Source organism: Eleginops maclovinus, chromosome 18 (genome assembly GCF_036324505.1).
Source record: "Eleginops maclovinus isolate JMC-PN-2008 ecotype Puerto Natales chromosome 18, JC_Emac_rtc_rv5, whole genome shotgun sequence".
NCBI classification, from domain to species: domain Eukaryota; kingdom Metazoa; phylum Chordata; class Actinopteri; order Perciformes; family Eleginopidae; genus Eleginops; species Eleginops maclovinus.
Window position 1 is genome coordinate 18,566,234 of NC_086366.1, and position 16,534 is coordinate 18,582,767.

The following is a 16,534-nucleotide window of genomic DNA, read 5'->3' on the forward strand; positions in this document are numbered from 1 at the left end:
AAATCAAATCATAGACAGCACGTCAGTGGGTGTATAAATACATTATGTAAGAATACAAGTAATCCAAAATTATGTTAAAGTGCTAGATGCTCCATATTGATTCAATTGAAGATTTAAAACATGTGTTACATAGCTAAGTAATTATAAATGTAAGTAGGAAAAAGTTGTATATGTTTGTATTGTGCAGTTCACAAATACTATCATTTACCCCAACACTAGCCCATCATATGAGGTTGTAATGGAAAGACATAAGATGACCCTGAAGTTATTGCCCATTAACTTAATTTATTAACCTTCAATTTTAAGTTTGCTGTGTCATCACATATCATTTATTTATTTTTTACTATAAACATGAAATGTGTGCAGGAAGTATATTGCTTTACAATTAGTGATTCTCTTACACTAGAAACAGGTATCCATACATATTTATTTATCACTCTTAATGATTAGAGATACAGTTACCGAAGAACACGATTCAGTGACAACACCAATGATTTTCTGAAATTGGTGGCTATCCATATCAGTCAAATAAAATATATTAAATTGCAACAATAAAATCTGAACGCATTCAGATCACTCCATTGCTGTGTGAATTATTTTTAAAAAAAAACAGTTTCAAATAAATGTCATTACCTCATTGGTACACTTCAGTCAGAAAGCTGGACAAGGTTGAACTTACATTTTGAAATTCTAGATGTATTGGCCCAGGCTGTGGCCTCACTGACCCCTTGTATCTGCTCCAGTGGAGAAATTGGGGTCATAGCCTGGCTTTGCCACAAGCAGTGCACAGTGGCAAATGAAGCAAGGCTGATTCCCTTCCTTCGTAATAGGCAACCGGGAGTTGGCCCTTCAACCACAGTAATCTGTTATCAAGTTAATTTGAAATCAGCACCCTTCACTTTGCAATGGACAGTCCATGATACAGTTCTGCTTACATACAGGTTACCTATGTAACACTGACCCATTTAAGGTCATAACAATGGCTGAATTGTGTGAGACCCTGAAAGCATCATCAACCTTCTGCATTTTTGATGTGATTATGTGACAGGAACAGAGGATGAAAAAAATAGGCAAAAAGCAAAGAAGTTCATGATTGCAAAACAGTATTGAATTCAAGCATGCAGTACAAGAAGTATCAAAATATAAAACAATAATAATCAAACCAAGATTGTACAAACTGTTGCATTTCTTTATGCTCCCTCACTAAACGTCCATGAACTTTCTCAACACATAAGGAAAGGTTTCACATTGTAATCCAGACAAAGAACACACACACACACACACACACACACACACACACACACACACACACACACACACACACACACACACACACACACACACACACACACACACACACACACACACACACACACACACACACACACACACACACACACACACACACACACACACACACACACACACATACACACACACACACACACACACACACACACACACACACACACACACACACACACACACACACACACACACACACACTATAAGTATATTCTCCCATCTGTCCAACAGAAAACACCTTACTGTCAAAATAAAGTTAATATTAAGGATAACAAATAGGGAAATGGTTTACAGTGTGACCATCATTCTTTGGTTACAATGTACAGATTGCCTGGAAATCAACAACAACCTTATTTTCTGAGCAACAATGTTCCATGTTACTCTCAGTTTCTGCCATCTAGTGGTACAACATGCTAATTGCCTTTCCTCAAGAAAAACGTCCTCTAACCACCAATCGAACCACTTTCATGGAAGCATCTCTCTGTCTTTTTAAAAACCTCATTACTATTCACAACCTTAACATTAAATAACGCAATCACCATGACGGGGTAATTCAAGTAACACTAAAGCTACTTGTGTTTTGCTGACCTTACATTTTATACATCTCAATGCCTAAACACTAGAATCATTGCCCTTAAGGACAGTTTCCTTGCTAGTCTGCAGTTTGCTCATATCTCCAAGGCGTTTTAAAAAGCTAAAAAATAGTCCAGAGTTTTCAGTCTTTGTCCATGCACTGTTAGGGGGGTTTTCACTATTTCTTCGCAAGGGGTTCCCTGACGGCTTTATTGATTTGTCCACTTTGATTTGCTCCTCATGTCCAGCATCCGGAACATGGTTTACAGAAACATTCAGCTTGCTTTTCTTTTCTGCTGATGGAGAATGCTGGTCTTTGTAACCAGCATTTTTGAAGCTCTGAGATATGTTGGTAAAGTCAAACACTTGTTTGGAAGGATTTTGTTCAGAACCTTCTGGTGGCAGTGTCACTTTTTCTCTTGCCGCAGAAGGAGATCTTACCGAAGGCTTGGGAGACAGTTTATCTTCCTCTTCGTCAGTTTTAGGAACTTTAGAAGGTAGAGTATGGCGGCGGCCAAGGTCAAATTTGGAGAAAGACTCAGGATTTAGCAAAAGTCTAACTAAATCTTCATTGGTGGGATCTCCAGGATACCTCTCTGCATCCTCATTAAAGGTGCGTTGACGAGTCAATTTGACTTGTGGACCAGGAGATTTCTGATTTTCAAAAGAATCGGATGAGACACTGCTACGGCTTTTCTGAAAACGCAAAACTTTTTTAGACGCGTCCCGCAATCTTTGGGCCTCCTCCTCGTTATTATCCTGTAGGTCTTCCTCACTATCATCAGTGGTGGCGGAGTAAAGTCTGCCTGAGGAGGAAATGGTGGTGGTCCTGTTGGCTGGCTGTGATAAACCTTTGGAGTCCTCTTTTCTGGAAGTGTTCACCACTTGAACATTGGAAATACCACCTTTTGCCTTGTTGTCCTCGCTCTTGGTTGGAGTTCCCTTTTGTGGAGGTTTGTCTGTGAGTTCATCAGCTGAACTCCACTCTTTTCTGCCCATGTCCATAGCTTTCACAGAGCCTCCTCTTTTTTGAATTCCAGTGGGGTGGTTTGCCTGAGAGTTTATTTCAGATAGACTCCCGTTGTTAGGACTGCCACTTGTCGGGCTTCCATATGAAGATGAGGGTTTCCCGGGTCTCCTCCGAGGAGAACGACTGGTGAGAAAGTTTTGTAGGACAGATTGCAATTGAATTCCTTCCATTTCTTTGTCTCTAATGGAGCAGGTAGCTGTTGACCTACGTTTGACGGTATTCTGCAATCTTTCTCTGTGTCTCCGCCTCACCTCTGCCCCCTCTCGAGCCTTATTTTCCTGCAGAAAATGACAAAGTTAATAATCAAGCATGTTTTTTTTTTATAATTCAGCTAAAGAAAACCAATATATAGGCTTACCTGCATGGCCCGCATGAATTTTTCACAAAAGGAGTGGAAAATGGAGCAACACTCCTCCAGTTTGAACTTCTCTGGGTTTTCACAGAAGTACTCAGCCACAGAGTCACTCACTGACTGTAGATCCTGAATGTCTGTCTCCATTTCTGCTAAGCAGACCTCAGCCTCCTAAATGGAGACCAAATAAAAAAATTAGAAAATGTCATCACCACTGACATTTGACCAACCTGGAAACATTTCTCAACAAGGCTTCCTCACCTTTAGAAAATCCTCCATCTGCACTTTTAGGTCCTCTTGCTTCAGGGTGTCTCCTTTGGCATCTTGCACTCTTTTTACCTGCTTTTCATACTCCGCTTCTATTTCACCTTTATTCAGCCTATGATAAAAAAAAAAAACATAATACACTCTGATGATACAAAAAAAAGGGTTGAAAATGCTGAATGTCTGTTAGTAAGATTGTTTACCTTGCTGCATCTTCAATATGTGTGAGTTGGTCTGCAAAATTAAGCAGGTCCCCTTCTGCTTTCTGGGCTTGCTGCAGTTAATATGAAAACATGGATAAAATTCTACTTTCACAAAAATATCACCAGATTAGTAAAAACTGACTCACATTGCACACAAATTAAAGTGTTAAGGTACTAACCATCACTACATAATGCATCAGATTCATTCCTGGTTTGTTTGCTTTAGTGTCTGCTAACTTCAACAAAGAGGCCATTCGGAATCCAATTGCACTGCCTGCATAGCCACCCTGTGAACAAAGAAATCAATTATAGATGCACAAACACAAACAAAAGACATGAAAGGCTGCACTTTATTATACACTCACAGCATTCATATAATTTCCAGTCTTCAGCACCAGGCGAATGACAGAATGGAGGTTATCCGACTCCAAGAGCTCTAAAAGAAGACACACATAGTGACGTCCAAATGGGTTTACAACTCTATCATTGCTTAAAAATACTGTATGTAATCATTTTTGTTTTTAAATAATCCAGGAAAACAATAATACCATTTCCAGCTGCTGTCAAAGTGCTGATGTATTTTTTCATTTCATCCATTTGGGGGAAAAGTTCTTCTTTGAGCACCAAGCTGTTGAGACGTTCTTCATAGCTACAGACACAAGCTTTCCATCATAACTGAACTACGATTGAAACATAAAACTTGCAATACATGGGATGACATGCAGGTAGCTCACCTGGGAATCTTGACAAGCATTAGCATGAGCAGATCTGCGTCAGGGAGAACAGAAGGGTCACCCTTAAAACTGACCAGCTGCTTCTTCTGCAAAAACAAGGCAAGCACAACATTTAAAACCAGCTTGCTATTTAACTACTAGCTACAAAGTTGTTAAATCAACAAAACACATTACAAACATGATAAAAGTAAAGAAGCTGTCACAAGTACCTCCCCTTCATCTGGCAGCAGCTTGCAGAGCTCCTTCAGTTTTCCAGGACCAAAAGTGAGACTGCTTCCTGATTTAATTTCTTCAATCATGTCTTTTACAGACCTGTGGAGTGAGAAAAAGATAAGGTTTAGACTCAGCAATTACGATTGTTTGTTTAATGTTAGGACTTATTATGAGAAGTGCATGTGTCTTATTTATACCACACTTTGCTGCTGTTTTGCTGCTGACTTCAACAAGCCCTTACATGCTCAAATATCTTTGTGGAATAGCAAACCTCGTGATGTCAAACCTCAGAAAAACATGTGCTGTATTGGACATAGGAATGATGGAATGATTTGAAACAGAGAAAATTAAAAACTAATTTACATTTTTGGAGGAAAATTAGTAGACAGCAGAACAAAAAATTTGATGATTTGATGTTGCATGTGTTGTTGCTGACATTGTCAACAGTTGGCAAGGTTTGAGTCCATCATTAAAAGTTGTATCGTAATGTTTCCACTTCCTGCTGAATTTTTTGCGTATGTCAAATAACCTGAGGCAATACATTCATAATACCTCCTAGTAATTGATCTGTGGATTACCAGGGAGGTAACCTGTCAGAGCTGTAGAACAGTCTAGATCAGGCCTGCCAGGACATGTAAGAATTGTTAAGGCTTGTGTGTATGTTGCAGACTCTCTATGCTTCATCCTGTGTTGTTGAACATTGAAACATGACATGATGATTGTGAAAAAACCCATCACACCTTATGAGTACTAAGACTGACTCACCGCTTGAATTGCTTCAGGAAAATTCCAATGTTCATGCTTCTCTTGGAGCTGAGGATGGAAACCTGGGAATGGATACAGACACAAACCTGGATAAATAAGCTTGTCAGTCGCTAAGATATTTCACTATTGCCACTATTATAACAGATACCCTTAGTTTTCTAAACACATAGTCGATTCCAAAGGTTAAGGATTCTTAGAGTTGATTGTATTGAACAATTAGAGCAAATATACCATTTTGCATCAGCGATACATATTCTCAGTGTCTCTCTTGGATAATGGGACAAAGGACAAAGTTAAGGTTTGGTAACATATTTTCACCTACTTTGACAGACAAACAGCTTTGTTTGTTCTAAAAAGTTATAAATAGATGTGTTTTGGCTTGGAGTTTGACTGAATGGCAATACATATTATTTCTAGTAGCTCAAACACAGAGCACGAGGCTATTACACAGAATAGAGCTGTTGGATGATACATTTTACCTTCCTTAGGCAAACAGATATGAAGAATGGTGAGACTCCACCCTTGTATTGAGTGATTCCACATCAAATACACGCAAACAACACATTATATTTCCTTATACTTCTTTGCAACTCAATATAAAAATGAATTGATATTGTTCTTAAAGGGGAAGATTTTAAAAAGTGAAGTGTCCAAAATATCACGTTGTCTCTATTCCTTTAGCATGGAGAAGAAGCTAAGCAGAGGACATCAACATCAAATGGAGAGTGTGCAGCTGTACTGGTTTTATGTTTTAGCTCTTAACTGCATGCAAAGAAAACAAAACATCTATCCAGGTCAATCAAGTTGTCTCCATAGCTCAGAATTACACATCACAAAATAGCAAACATTTCAATCTATAGCTCTAAACTCTTGGGGTTAAAGGGCAACTCTGATACTCAACTCTGTGTTTTTAGAGAACTCACCATTACCCCTCCTGAGGCACAGGTTGGCAGGCCCCTCAGGCTCTGGCGGTTCAGGGCCTTGAGTTGTTGCTGGTCCTGCTTGCGGCTGAACAGCTCCTCCATGTGTTTAGTGTCCAGCTCATATTCCCCATCAGTTTTATCTGCTGTCCAGATGTTGTGTTTTCCTTCCACACTGGCTTTGGGGAGGGTTTCCCAGTTGAAATTGCGCATCCTGGAGCGCCGGTGCGCTCCCTTGGCATTAATGCCAGAGCCATGTAGTGATGGAGGGAGGCCAAGGCCTGGAGGTGGAGGTGGTGGTGGTGGTGGTGGTGGAGGCGGTGGTGGTGGTGGTGGTGGTGGAGCGGGTGGACCTCCTGGTTGCATCTTTGGTCAAGGAGCTCTCAGCCGGTTTGGGGTGCAGTCATGGTCTGAGTCACACATACGGGCCAGATTGAAGCCTATTACACATTTCCAGGGAAAAATAAACTAATCTGAATGACGGAATTGTTTTGCAGCCAATGTGCTGCAGGGACTTGTCCAAAGTGTAATCAGTTATGACGATGCATTTACAGTGAAAGAAACAGAACAGAAAATGGACAGATTGACTAGAAGTCTCACACACAGTACACTAGCTGTAAACAACAGAAATATGCCATGGATAATGCATACATCTAGTATTATTATATACTTTGAAAGTATAATCCAGCTGTAACTCCTAATCTATCACAGTATTGATATTAAATGATAAATTCAGTCCAGTTGACTGAGCTTTAGATTTTTAATTGGAAAAGCTAACATTATCTATCAAATAAATCCATTACAATGTTTCTTAATATTGCCTACTAACATAATGAGGAAGTAAAAGGACCACTTACGTTTGCTCTTGGATCAGCTGCTGCCCCAATATCCTAACTTGTGTCGATTTATTTTCCTTAGTCCGTTTTCTTGTTGAAACTTCACCATCAAATGTCGAGTGACAACAACCTTGGTAGCGCGAGAGAAGTGTCGAAACTCCTGTCTGCGTGCACTCGACACGCCTAGGTAACTCGTGTGTCCATGGCAGCCCACACCTTCCCGTAAAGGAGGAACTCTGGGATTTATACTGAAGGTATTTGGCTTGTTGGCTAGAGTTTGAGGCAACTCTGTTTTCTGTCTAGCTGTCAGAAACTCATGTGAGCAGTCGGCCTGATATATAGACTCTTCCAGAGTGATTAACGTCCTCATTGATTGAGACAGAACATTGATTTATTCAGGGTGTTTGTAGAAGACAAACCAGGCTTACAGCGGTGATGTTAGTGCTATAATAGCACGAAGACGTTAAAGCTAAGAACACACAATAACTGCTCGGTCTTATTTTTTTTTTAAGTAAATGAATAAATGGGTTAAACAACAAACTTGGGTTATTGATTAAGCCCGTCACATAGCTGTGAGCACTTCAACTCTGTCCCAGAAATGATTAGCCCTTTAGAATGATAGCTGTAATACCCTAGATGCATTTGTATTCAAATGAGGTGGTTCTCAGCTGTCTGAGAGAAACTCAATACACTGTATCAACTAGATTCCTAATTTGAAGTAGGCTACACAAAAAGGAAAGGTATGGATCTTTTATCCAATTGTAGAACACCTAAAAAGTTAATGTGTTGCCATCTTATCTTTCTGCACAAATAACGGTATCTATGAAATGCAGGCAAATGTTCCACATAAAAACTACAATGTAAATATAGCCAAGGCTCTGCAACTTTTTATTCATTGAAAATGTCATTTTCATCAATCTAGTGTGCAATAGAGTCTTGTAAGCCTGTAAGTGAATTTTACCAATAATTATGTGGGAATGTTATGATTCTTGGCTGCCTACTCTTACAGGACGTAACAAAAGTGAATACATTCATAACCTATAATAATAAGACCAAATGTGTGATCACTTTGCACTGTGTGCCTTTTTAAGACAAGGTTAGAATTCAAACACTTACACTACAGTACATTATAACCAGATATATAGGGCTTTCCTTAGAAAGTAAATCCTGGGTTATGCATGCTCATTGGGAGATAAGCTGGAAAATGAAATCATCATAAAAATGTTTATGTAATTTTAGTGTTGTATTGCCATGTGGAAGGTTATACCTGATGCACACACCTAGTGTACAAAAAGAACACATCTGCCTGTTTAGGCTACAGTTGTTATAAAAGGCATCAGTCTACACATGTCTGACTCAACACCCCTCAAGTCAACGTTGGCTTACAGTAAGCCTACTGTACAGCATCACAAAAAATCCTAACAAAAATAATTATTGTTCACTCCTCGGTGAGATACTGAAACTTGTATTACCTAGAACATACAGTATGTGGTTTCAGACTTTTTCAGCATTCCCATTCACTGTAATGTCATCTATGTAATTAATGGTAGCACACATGATTGAAAATAAAGCTCAGGGCACACAGCAGTTGAATACTGTAAATGCATACAGAGGATCTGATGGGTATCACATCTATGATTTAAATATTAACTGAAGTATTTTACTTGAATAACAAATTATGAAAAGCATGTTAAAGATATATCAGGTTGTATTAATGAGTGCATAATTAATGTTGCCATACATATAACATATTGTGAGCTTTCTGTACATAATCGTTAAGAGCTTCCCACATAAAATTTAAGGAGCTGTGTCAACGGCACAGTTAAGTGAAACAAAACATCCAGCAGATTTTATTGGAAATGCAGAACAAGACAAAGACATTCATCTGACTAGAACTGAAAATAAATGTACGTACCATACAATGTTGTGTCACAAACAGATTGGTAAATAAATAACACAGAATAAGAAAAGTACTTAGTATACATTCGGTCCTTTAAGAGAAACTGAAATTATATTAGGATTTGAGACTTCAAGAATGAGTGTTGAAGGCTTTTTTTTTTTAATTGCACCTATCAAACACTGGCTGTGTGTTGCATTTGGATTTCTTATTGATTGTTCAGAAAATGTTTTGATAGAAGCATCTAATGTATGGATTCATGCAGAGTTACTTGGTGTAACATCTATTGAGGCTTGTTTCCATATATAAACCCTGGAGTAAACAAGACAGATACTGAGCTGAATTCACATCTCTTAAGGTTCCCAAAATTTAGGATATCAAAATAGTTATGGATTATATATTAGGTTAGAGAAAATCGCTTTAATCACCCTATGCATATTTATATATTCCCTTCTATGCAAACTGACTATTCAGGGAGGTAAACCACAAGATATTAGAAGCATAGTGGGATCATTTAAAAAAAATGATGCTTTATTCTGGTGGCTCTGATTTACATTTGTGAAACTAAATTTGAAAAATAGAGTTCAGTCATGCATAGAATATTTCATAATATTTTTGATATCATCCCACTAACTTGCTTATCTGAATTGTGGAGTTCCTCCAATGTGATATAATCTGAATATATATATATATATATATATATATATACATATATGAGATAACGCTATTGACATAATTGAAAATAAAAAAACATAATGTATGTGCAAAACTGCCAAGGAGTATTTCCACAATAGTAGACTATACTGTACATACAGTACATAAAAAAGTTATACTCATGTAAATGATTGTGCTACCTAAAGGATAAGAAAGTAACAAAAAGTAATTTGTGACTCAACAAAAAAAAGTACAACTTAAATAGTTGTACTGTCTATGTACCAGTGATACTTAAAAACATTACAAAAGAAAGTCTTACTTTTTCTGTGTCAATGAACACAATTGATCCTATAACATACTCATTTATGCATTTCATTCTTTAACATCTAACCCCAATGTCAAGTTCCTCTCTGACCAGCTTGTCACTGAACACCTCAACCAGCCGAGATTACTGCTCCTCCAGCCAGGATGGCTTGTCTGTTCCTGGGGGCTTTAACTTTACATTGAACTGTATTAGAGTTTGTTCCAATTGCTCCTGGTTGCCAGCAAAGTAGGCTGAGATAGCATTGTGGAAGAGAAGCAGCTGCTTGTGCATAACCTTAACCTAAAGAAAAAGAAGAGGGAAATGTTGCAATTAAAAACACATTTTTAAAATTGTAGAGGTACAGAGTGAAGCCATGGACCTCTATTAAGATAAAATTTACAAACGGTTTATTTAGTTTCTAGGGAATCAAGCTGAAAGCAACTTGCACTCCCAAACTTCCTGTCCAAACAGTGCCTAATGTTCATGTTTTTCTTTCTTATTTGTCAATTATTGACGCAAACAGTGAGGCTCATGGATCTGTTTTCATTATGACAGAACTGACACATTCTCTCTTCATTGTAATTATCTACAGCATAATTATACTCATGTCTGTGCATGAAGAAGTCTGCGGGATTCCTTTGGTTGATCAGTTCGGCCTCAATAGATGCATACGGGCACATTAGGTTGGGCAACTCAACCTCAAACCACTGCTGTATTGCATTATAGTTAAAAGTAACAGGAATTTCTTATCAATATAATCAGGGCAGCATTTGGTACATCTATTCTGAATTTGATTAACCAACTTACTAATTAGATTCTACATTCCGAATGCTATACACAGGCAGTAATCTCTGGAAGTAACTTAACACCTGACTGAAGAGTGGCGTTTCACTCGTTTCTACTGGTTGACAGTTTTAAGCCTGTTTCACCTCTGACCACACCCAGCATCACTGAAGGTTGGGGTTGGGTGTGGTCCTAAATGTTGCACTTCAGACACTCCCAACAGTGATGTCACAGGTTCCTGAATACTTCACCTACACATCACTGCAGGAATTTGAGAAGTTAATCTAGTGGAGATCAGATATAACAATAACAGATTTCCGGAGGTATTAAGTTCCTCTTTAAGTAGGCGGACATTTGAAATACATTTAAACCACAAACCTTGTTTTCGTCCAGGAATTTGAGCTTGATGGTGACATCACTACGCAGCCTTTCATATTTGTCTCTGTGGATCTGGTAATCATGCTGAGCCATCTCTATGCGGACCATGGCAGCTGCATCCCTGGGGCCCAAACTCAGCTCCTCCATATCAGAACGATAGGCATCAAACTCAAGTCTGCACAAAAAAACAGTTCAGGCTGCCAGGCTCTCATTCTCAAGGTGATAACCACCGAAGTATTCAGATCATATTCTTCACTTATCAGGGCTTGTTACCTTGCATTTTCATACAGTTTAATGGTCATCAGAGTATCCTCCATTGTTTTGTTGACCAGCGTGTCAATACTGGACACAAAAAAATTGATGGCACTGAGGAGAGACTCGCCATTTCTGCACAGCAGTTTTTGTGTTTCTGCATTATATCCAAACTCGTCCTGCAGAGAAACACAATTTTACGTTTCAACTTCAGTTCCACGTAACATTACACTGGGAGCTTTTGCAATTCTGAACAGTACCTGTAACTCCGGGGACTTCTGGCTGAGGTCAGTGAAGGTGTCTCCTAGCGCCTGTTGTGTCTGCACCATGCTTTGAAAATGAGTGGTGAGTGCTGTGGTCAGTCTTAGGATGGTTTCATACTTGCTCTTGGTGTCCCTTAAAACGTCAATCTGAGCTTCCAGTTCCAGATCTACTGTTCTTGAACCTCTGCCAAACCTCTCTGAGAACATCTGCTTTGTACACTGCATAAAGGATATGAATCAAGAAATTCAGATTAAGTTAAGGAAGTAAAAAAAACATGTAACTAATAATACCGAAACTAGGGCTGCAATTCATAATTATTTGAAATATAGATTAATCTTGTGATAATTTATTTTTAAACTATTAATCGTAAACTCAGAAAATACTGAAAAATGTCTATTCCAGCCCGTCATATTCACTAATGAATAGAGAATAAAAACAACAGAAAAAACAGAGAACATCTTCACATTTAAGATGCAAAAAACCGATTTTTTTAGCATCACTTTTTCTGTTAAATCCATTATCAAGGTAGTTACCAATTGACTTCTTGACATTAACTTTTTGCATAATAAAGCTGATATATTAATAACATGGTTAAGCTTCGGACCAAATGACACCCGAAATGTTCACATAATTTATTTTAAACCTCTCTTACATGCTTATATACTCAAGTTTATATGAGTTATGCAAATAATTATAAATATTAAAACTTTTTGAGGCTTTGGGATCTTTTGAAAAGAAAGTATCTACAAACAGTTCACAATACCTTGTACGTATTTATGCCCCATTTCTTCACACTGTCCAATTTCTCTACTGCCACACCACGAGAAAGTTCTTCGGTTGAATTACCAGTGTTATTGTTTGACAACCCTAACAGAGAAAAAAATTATGAATGAAGATTTTAATGCATTTTATCAGAGGTTTAAAAGGCAGGGGTATACATAAGCAGCATGGAATATGACAGTGAGTGAGAACAGTGTGGACATGGTGATGAGCCTGGTGATACCTGGATGCTGGTCTGTGTGTTGGGAAAGTCGACTTGCTGCAGATTGGCTGTTGGGCAAGCCAACACCACGCGATTTCATGCGAATGTCTGAAATGAGCATGGTGATGGTAAATAGTGAGGATGAGAATAAGGCATGAAGTGAAATATGAGTCAAAAAGAGGTTTGGCATTGAGATATGCAGCTGAACAGCAAAAGTGTGTAGACTAAAAGAAAATGTTGAGCTCTGTGATGGAGGATACATAATAATAATAGAGTTAAACAATTTCGAAATAATCCACCATGCAGGTCTCTCATGCAGAAGGAAAGGGTTTACACAAAGATGAAAATGGACTTCATGGGATGAGAGGTAACTACCAAGCAATGACAAAACAGTCATCCAAGTGCATTTTACAGTAAAAAGAGACAGTTGTATCAGGAAACAATGCAACATTTAAAGTGACAGCCCTGTAATATCAGGTTAGTGTACTCGTAATCCTTAAAGCTGCCAATACACTTTTTGTTGTTGAAGCTGTGAGTTGAAGAGGTACAAGCAAGGTTGCATACAACTTCCTCGGTCAAGCAATATCAAAACCTCATACAGAGCCAAACCGACCAACCAACATATAGGTTAATTTACAAAACAAAAAAGGGTTGTCAGTATACACAGCCACCTGGTCCCAGTGCAGGGGCTCTTCTTCTGTCCACATACTCAGGGTTGAAGCAGACTGCAGGCCCTATGGGATATGGATTTTTGTAATGTGAACCTGAAGCCTAGAGTTCAGAATATTGAGAAACATCAAAATACAAGACAGAAAAGCTCTCCATGTGTTTCTCAATGGGGGTCAAGTATCGACACTTTAGGTGACTTAAGGTTTGCAGCATTGACACATCTCCTGCTCAGCGCATGGGGGTATGTGAAGCCTGTAGATGTGGATAAATCAATGATATATTTGCAGAGTAAACTATCTTTGTAAGAATATGCAACAAAGCAAAACCTGTAAAGGATGGCAGTTCTTTTTCTACCTTTGATGCTGCTGGTAGGAATGATGCCCCCTGCAGGTCCTCCATAACCTCCTGAGACAATGCTGGTTTCATTCAGGTTGGGTCCAGACACCATAACCTGCTGCAAGTCCTGATGCATTCACCACAAAATATTGTTAATTAATATGATTAAGAATGCAATACATATTATCAAATGTAATGGTTTAGAAACTTTTAGTATATTGTTTACATACTCAACTTATAATATATCATGACAAACTCACTAGTTGTACAATATAGTACTATATTCCCAAAATATTACATGCGTGTTAATATGATACAAGAATAGTGCAAAGTAAACAAGCATTCTTATTGTTCAAATGAAACAAAACAAAGCTAATTTCCCAAGGCTATCCCCTTCTTAGTGGACTAACTGTATGTCTTGGCCTTGGTCCACTGAGATGTTTTTATCCAGTTTCATGCTGAATGACTTATTTACAAAAAACTATGAAGACCTCTCTGGTAAACACACAATTCAAAGCTTTACTTTTGCAAGATTCTTTAAGGAGAAAAATCAGTTTTGTATGTTGTTTACATCAATTAATAAGTCAAACTTTGTCAACTGACACTGAGGGATCCAAGTCAACCTGCACACAGTGACCACACTAAGAATTTGCTTATATGCAGTTTGTGGTTATTCAGTACGATGACCCTACTTTTCTCCCACAGACATATTATTCATATAGGACAACTGATACTGCAGCTTTCTCATCCCTGTACACAAATGTGACATTGTATGTGGCATTACAGTTGTGCATTGCTTTTCATGCAAGCTGAAGCTCATAAATAAATGTCAGCCTTGTGCTCACTATCCATGCTCTCAAAACATCTTGTCCAGCTGCAGGTATTGATGGGAATAGTGGTATAACGTTACAGATCCTGTAAATAGCTGCAGGCCTTTGTGATGTTAGGTAACAGCTGGCTTGAACAGCAGTAGTCCTGTGTGTCGTGTAAAAAGGGACCGAGTAACAAACAATCTGAGCACATACACTAACAAAACAGATTTATTTAAAGTTTTGGTCAGCCATTTGAGAGAAAATGTGACTGACCTGCTCCAGGCTGTCATCCTCTGGCAGAGTGCCTGTGTCTCCATTGCTGTTAATGGGGATCTCCATGGTTGCAGCCTTGCTCATGATACTGTCTGCCATATTTTAATCTCTGCAAGGCAGCACACAGTGACACATAAAGATGGTATTATGTTTGCCGTTTTGCAACATGCTCATCATACAGCGTTCATGTCCACATTGACAAAAAGCAGCTTCTTGCTTACATTGATGCTAATGTGACTGGCTAATCTCAGCGGCGCTGATGTGGCTATACTACTTGACAGCTAGCTTCCTCACCAGTCGAGCAACCTGAAATCCAGCCTTCCGAGGAGAAATACGCCGTTATTTACACTTAAAGCAAACTTGAAATGCAAAATGTCCAACGGGAAAGCACCGTTATTGTATTAGCTATAATCGAATGCTAAATCCATCCATTGTTATCCATTGTTTTTCCAGCAACGTCCACGTTATCTGCCTGCTTTCATGTAATTCAGCCAGAAAATCCCTGCATCCAGGCTGCTAACAGCTTTAGTAGCACTTCGAAATAAAATTAATTGTGATTTTTATTCTATTGCAAATCAGATGGCAGGGTTTTCAAATCAAAGCAATTCAAGTATAACGTAGGATATGATCTCTTTAGTTTGATTTATTTAATAAATGAGGGGCTGGAAGCGTATAATGTGAATGGATGCTATTATTTTGAAGGGTAATACCTTTAACGTGGCATCACCGTCAAACCTCCTCCCCCCGCTCCATCTTCCACGTCGTGCTGTGCTGACGTAGCTCTATCCCGAAACTGCAGTATTATCCTGCTCCGCAAGATGTCCCTAACAGCTCGCTGACTAGTGAAAAGAAAAGCTGACATTAAACATACACTCAGCATCAGTGACTCCAGGCGTTGGCCCCTCAAATGTTGTGATTATTAGTCATTATAAGGCAGGTTGTTTCGTCCTGCCTGTTACGTTGATTGCAATATCTCTCGAAATCGAATTGTATAAATACAGTCTTTATTGTGAGATGTGAAAGGCCTCGAGATAGACCTCACCCTAGTAAACTGACCACACTTTCAATTATTTGCCTCATTTGTTTCAATCAGGGATGCAAGGGAAGTGCACATGGTCTCCAAATGTAGAAAATGTTCTGTGATTACTCCAGGTCTGAACAGGGAACCAGCCCCGCACACCAACCCACAATTCATGTCAGTACAATGGCAAATTTTCGTTGATGTGATGATTTCCTGCAAGTGACATATTTTCCAAACATGTCCTTTTTAGAAAACTTTTTCCCCCTGCCTGCTTTTTCTTCATCGCCCTTCCCACTCCTCCTTTGTCAGGATTTTTGATTATCCACATATGACTCAAATGACTACATCATCAACAAGATCAAAGACAATATAATGACAAGACATGTTTTTTTGCTCTTAATCAACAACTCAAAGATTATTTGACAGGCATGATACTCTATGTGTTCTGCTTTTGATCTTCCTTTCAAATGCATAGTACTATACTATTATGCTGAACAAGGACATTCATTATCAATCATCCAATAAACACAATATGGAGATCTAAAAGTTTAGAATAGTGATCTTTATAATGGCAAGCAGTACAAAATGTTTGCTGTAATAACAAAGCATATACACAAGGCTACAGTTGTTACTATCAACATTCAAACCCAAGACAGTAATGTGCTTTTGGGCATAATATTTAAGTCTTGTCAATCAATGCCTATAGGACTGGAA

The 16,534-nt window shown here is 38.5% G+C and overlaps 2 protein-coding genes across 8 annotated transcripts; both read right to left on the reverse strand.

The window, feature by feature from the left end:
* Positions 1–407: 407 nt before the first annotated feature.
* On the reverse strand, positions 408–7,410 carry fhdc4 (FH2 domain containing 4). 2 transcript variants are annotated; one of them, XM_063907789.1, is made up of 12 exons: positions 7,217–7,410; positions 6,363–6,769; positions 5,440–5,501; positions 4,671–4,773; positions 4,462–4,547; positions 4,276–4,376; positions 4,093–4,163; positions 3,907–4,014; positions 3,728–3,798; positions 3,522–3,639; positions 3,267–3,431; positions 408–3,186 (listed from the first exon to the last, which is right to left on the reverse strand). In XM_063907789.1, exons 2-12 carry the CDS (start codon positions 6,723–6,725, stop codon positions 1,918–1,920), a joined length of 2,517 nt encoding a protein of 838 aa, XP_063763859.1. In that variant the 5' UTR covers positions 6,726–6,769; positions 7,217–7,410; the 3' UTR covers positions 408–1,917. The 2 variants fall into 2 exon arrangements, with proteins under 2 accessions (XP_063763859.1, XP_063763858.1); XM_063907788.1 differs by having other exon boundaries at positions 6,363–6,799; positions 7,217–7,376.
* A 1,607-nt stretch (positions 7,411–9,017) lies between these two features.
* On the reverse strand, positions 9,018–15,365 carry LOC134880822 (arfaptin-2-like). 6 transcript variants are annotated; one of them, XM_063907911.1, is made up of 10 exons: positions 15,021–15,365; positions 14,800–14,908; positions 13,733–13,841; positions 13,381–13,443; positions 12,731–12,817; positions 12,491–12,594; positions 11,724–11,945; positions 11,485–11,642; positions 11,212–11,386; positions 9,018–10,350 (listed from the first exon to the last, which is right to left on the reverse strand). In XM_063907911.1, the coding sequence occupies exons 2-10, from the start codon at positions 14,896–14,898 to the stop codon at positions 10,195–10,197; spliced, it is 1,173 nt and encodes a 390-aa protein (XP_063763981.1). In that variant the 5' UTR covers positions 14,899–14,908; positions 15,021–15,365; the 3' UTR covers positions 9,018–10,194. The 6 variants fall into 6 exon arrangements, with proteins under 6 accessions (XP_063763981.1, XP_063763980.1, XP_063763982.1 ...); XM_063907910.1 differs by having other exon boundaries at positions 15,094–15,363; XM_063907912.1 differs by lacking the exon at positions 13,381–13,443 and having other exon boundaries at positions 15,094–15,354.
* Between the last annotated feature and the right edge of the window lie 1,169 nt (positions 15,366–16,534).

Excerpts from the sequence above, each read along its gene's own strand:
- fhdc4 (XM_063907789.1), bottom strand. The coding sequence starts at position 6,725 with ATGCAACCAGGAGGTCCACCCGCTCCACCACCACCACCACCACCACCG. Across the intron at positions 3,799-3,906 it reads TGATGCATTATGTAGTGATG|CAAGCCCAGAAAGCAGAAGG; the intron begins GTTAGTACCTTA and ends TATTAACTGCAG. Across the intron at positions 3,432-3,521 it reads AGATGGAGGATTTTCTAAAG|GAGGCTGAGGTCTGCTTAGC; the intron begins GTGAGGAAGCCT and ends GTCTCCATTTAG.
- LOC134880822 (XM_063907908.1), bottom strand. The coding sequence starts at position 13,160 with ATGTTGCATTGTTTCCTGATACAACTGTCTCTTTTTACTGTAAAATGC. Across the intron at positions 12,595-12,730 it reads ACACACAGACCAGCATCCAG|GGTTGTCAAACAATAACACT; the intron begins GTATCACCAGGC and ends TTTCTCTGTTAG. Across the intron at positions 10,351-11,211 it reads AATTCCTGGACGAAAACAAG|GTTAAGGTTATGCACAAGCA; the intron begins GTTTGTGGTTTA and ends CTTTTTCTTTAG.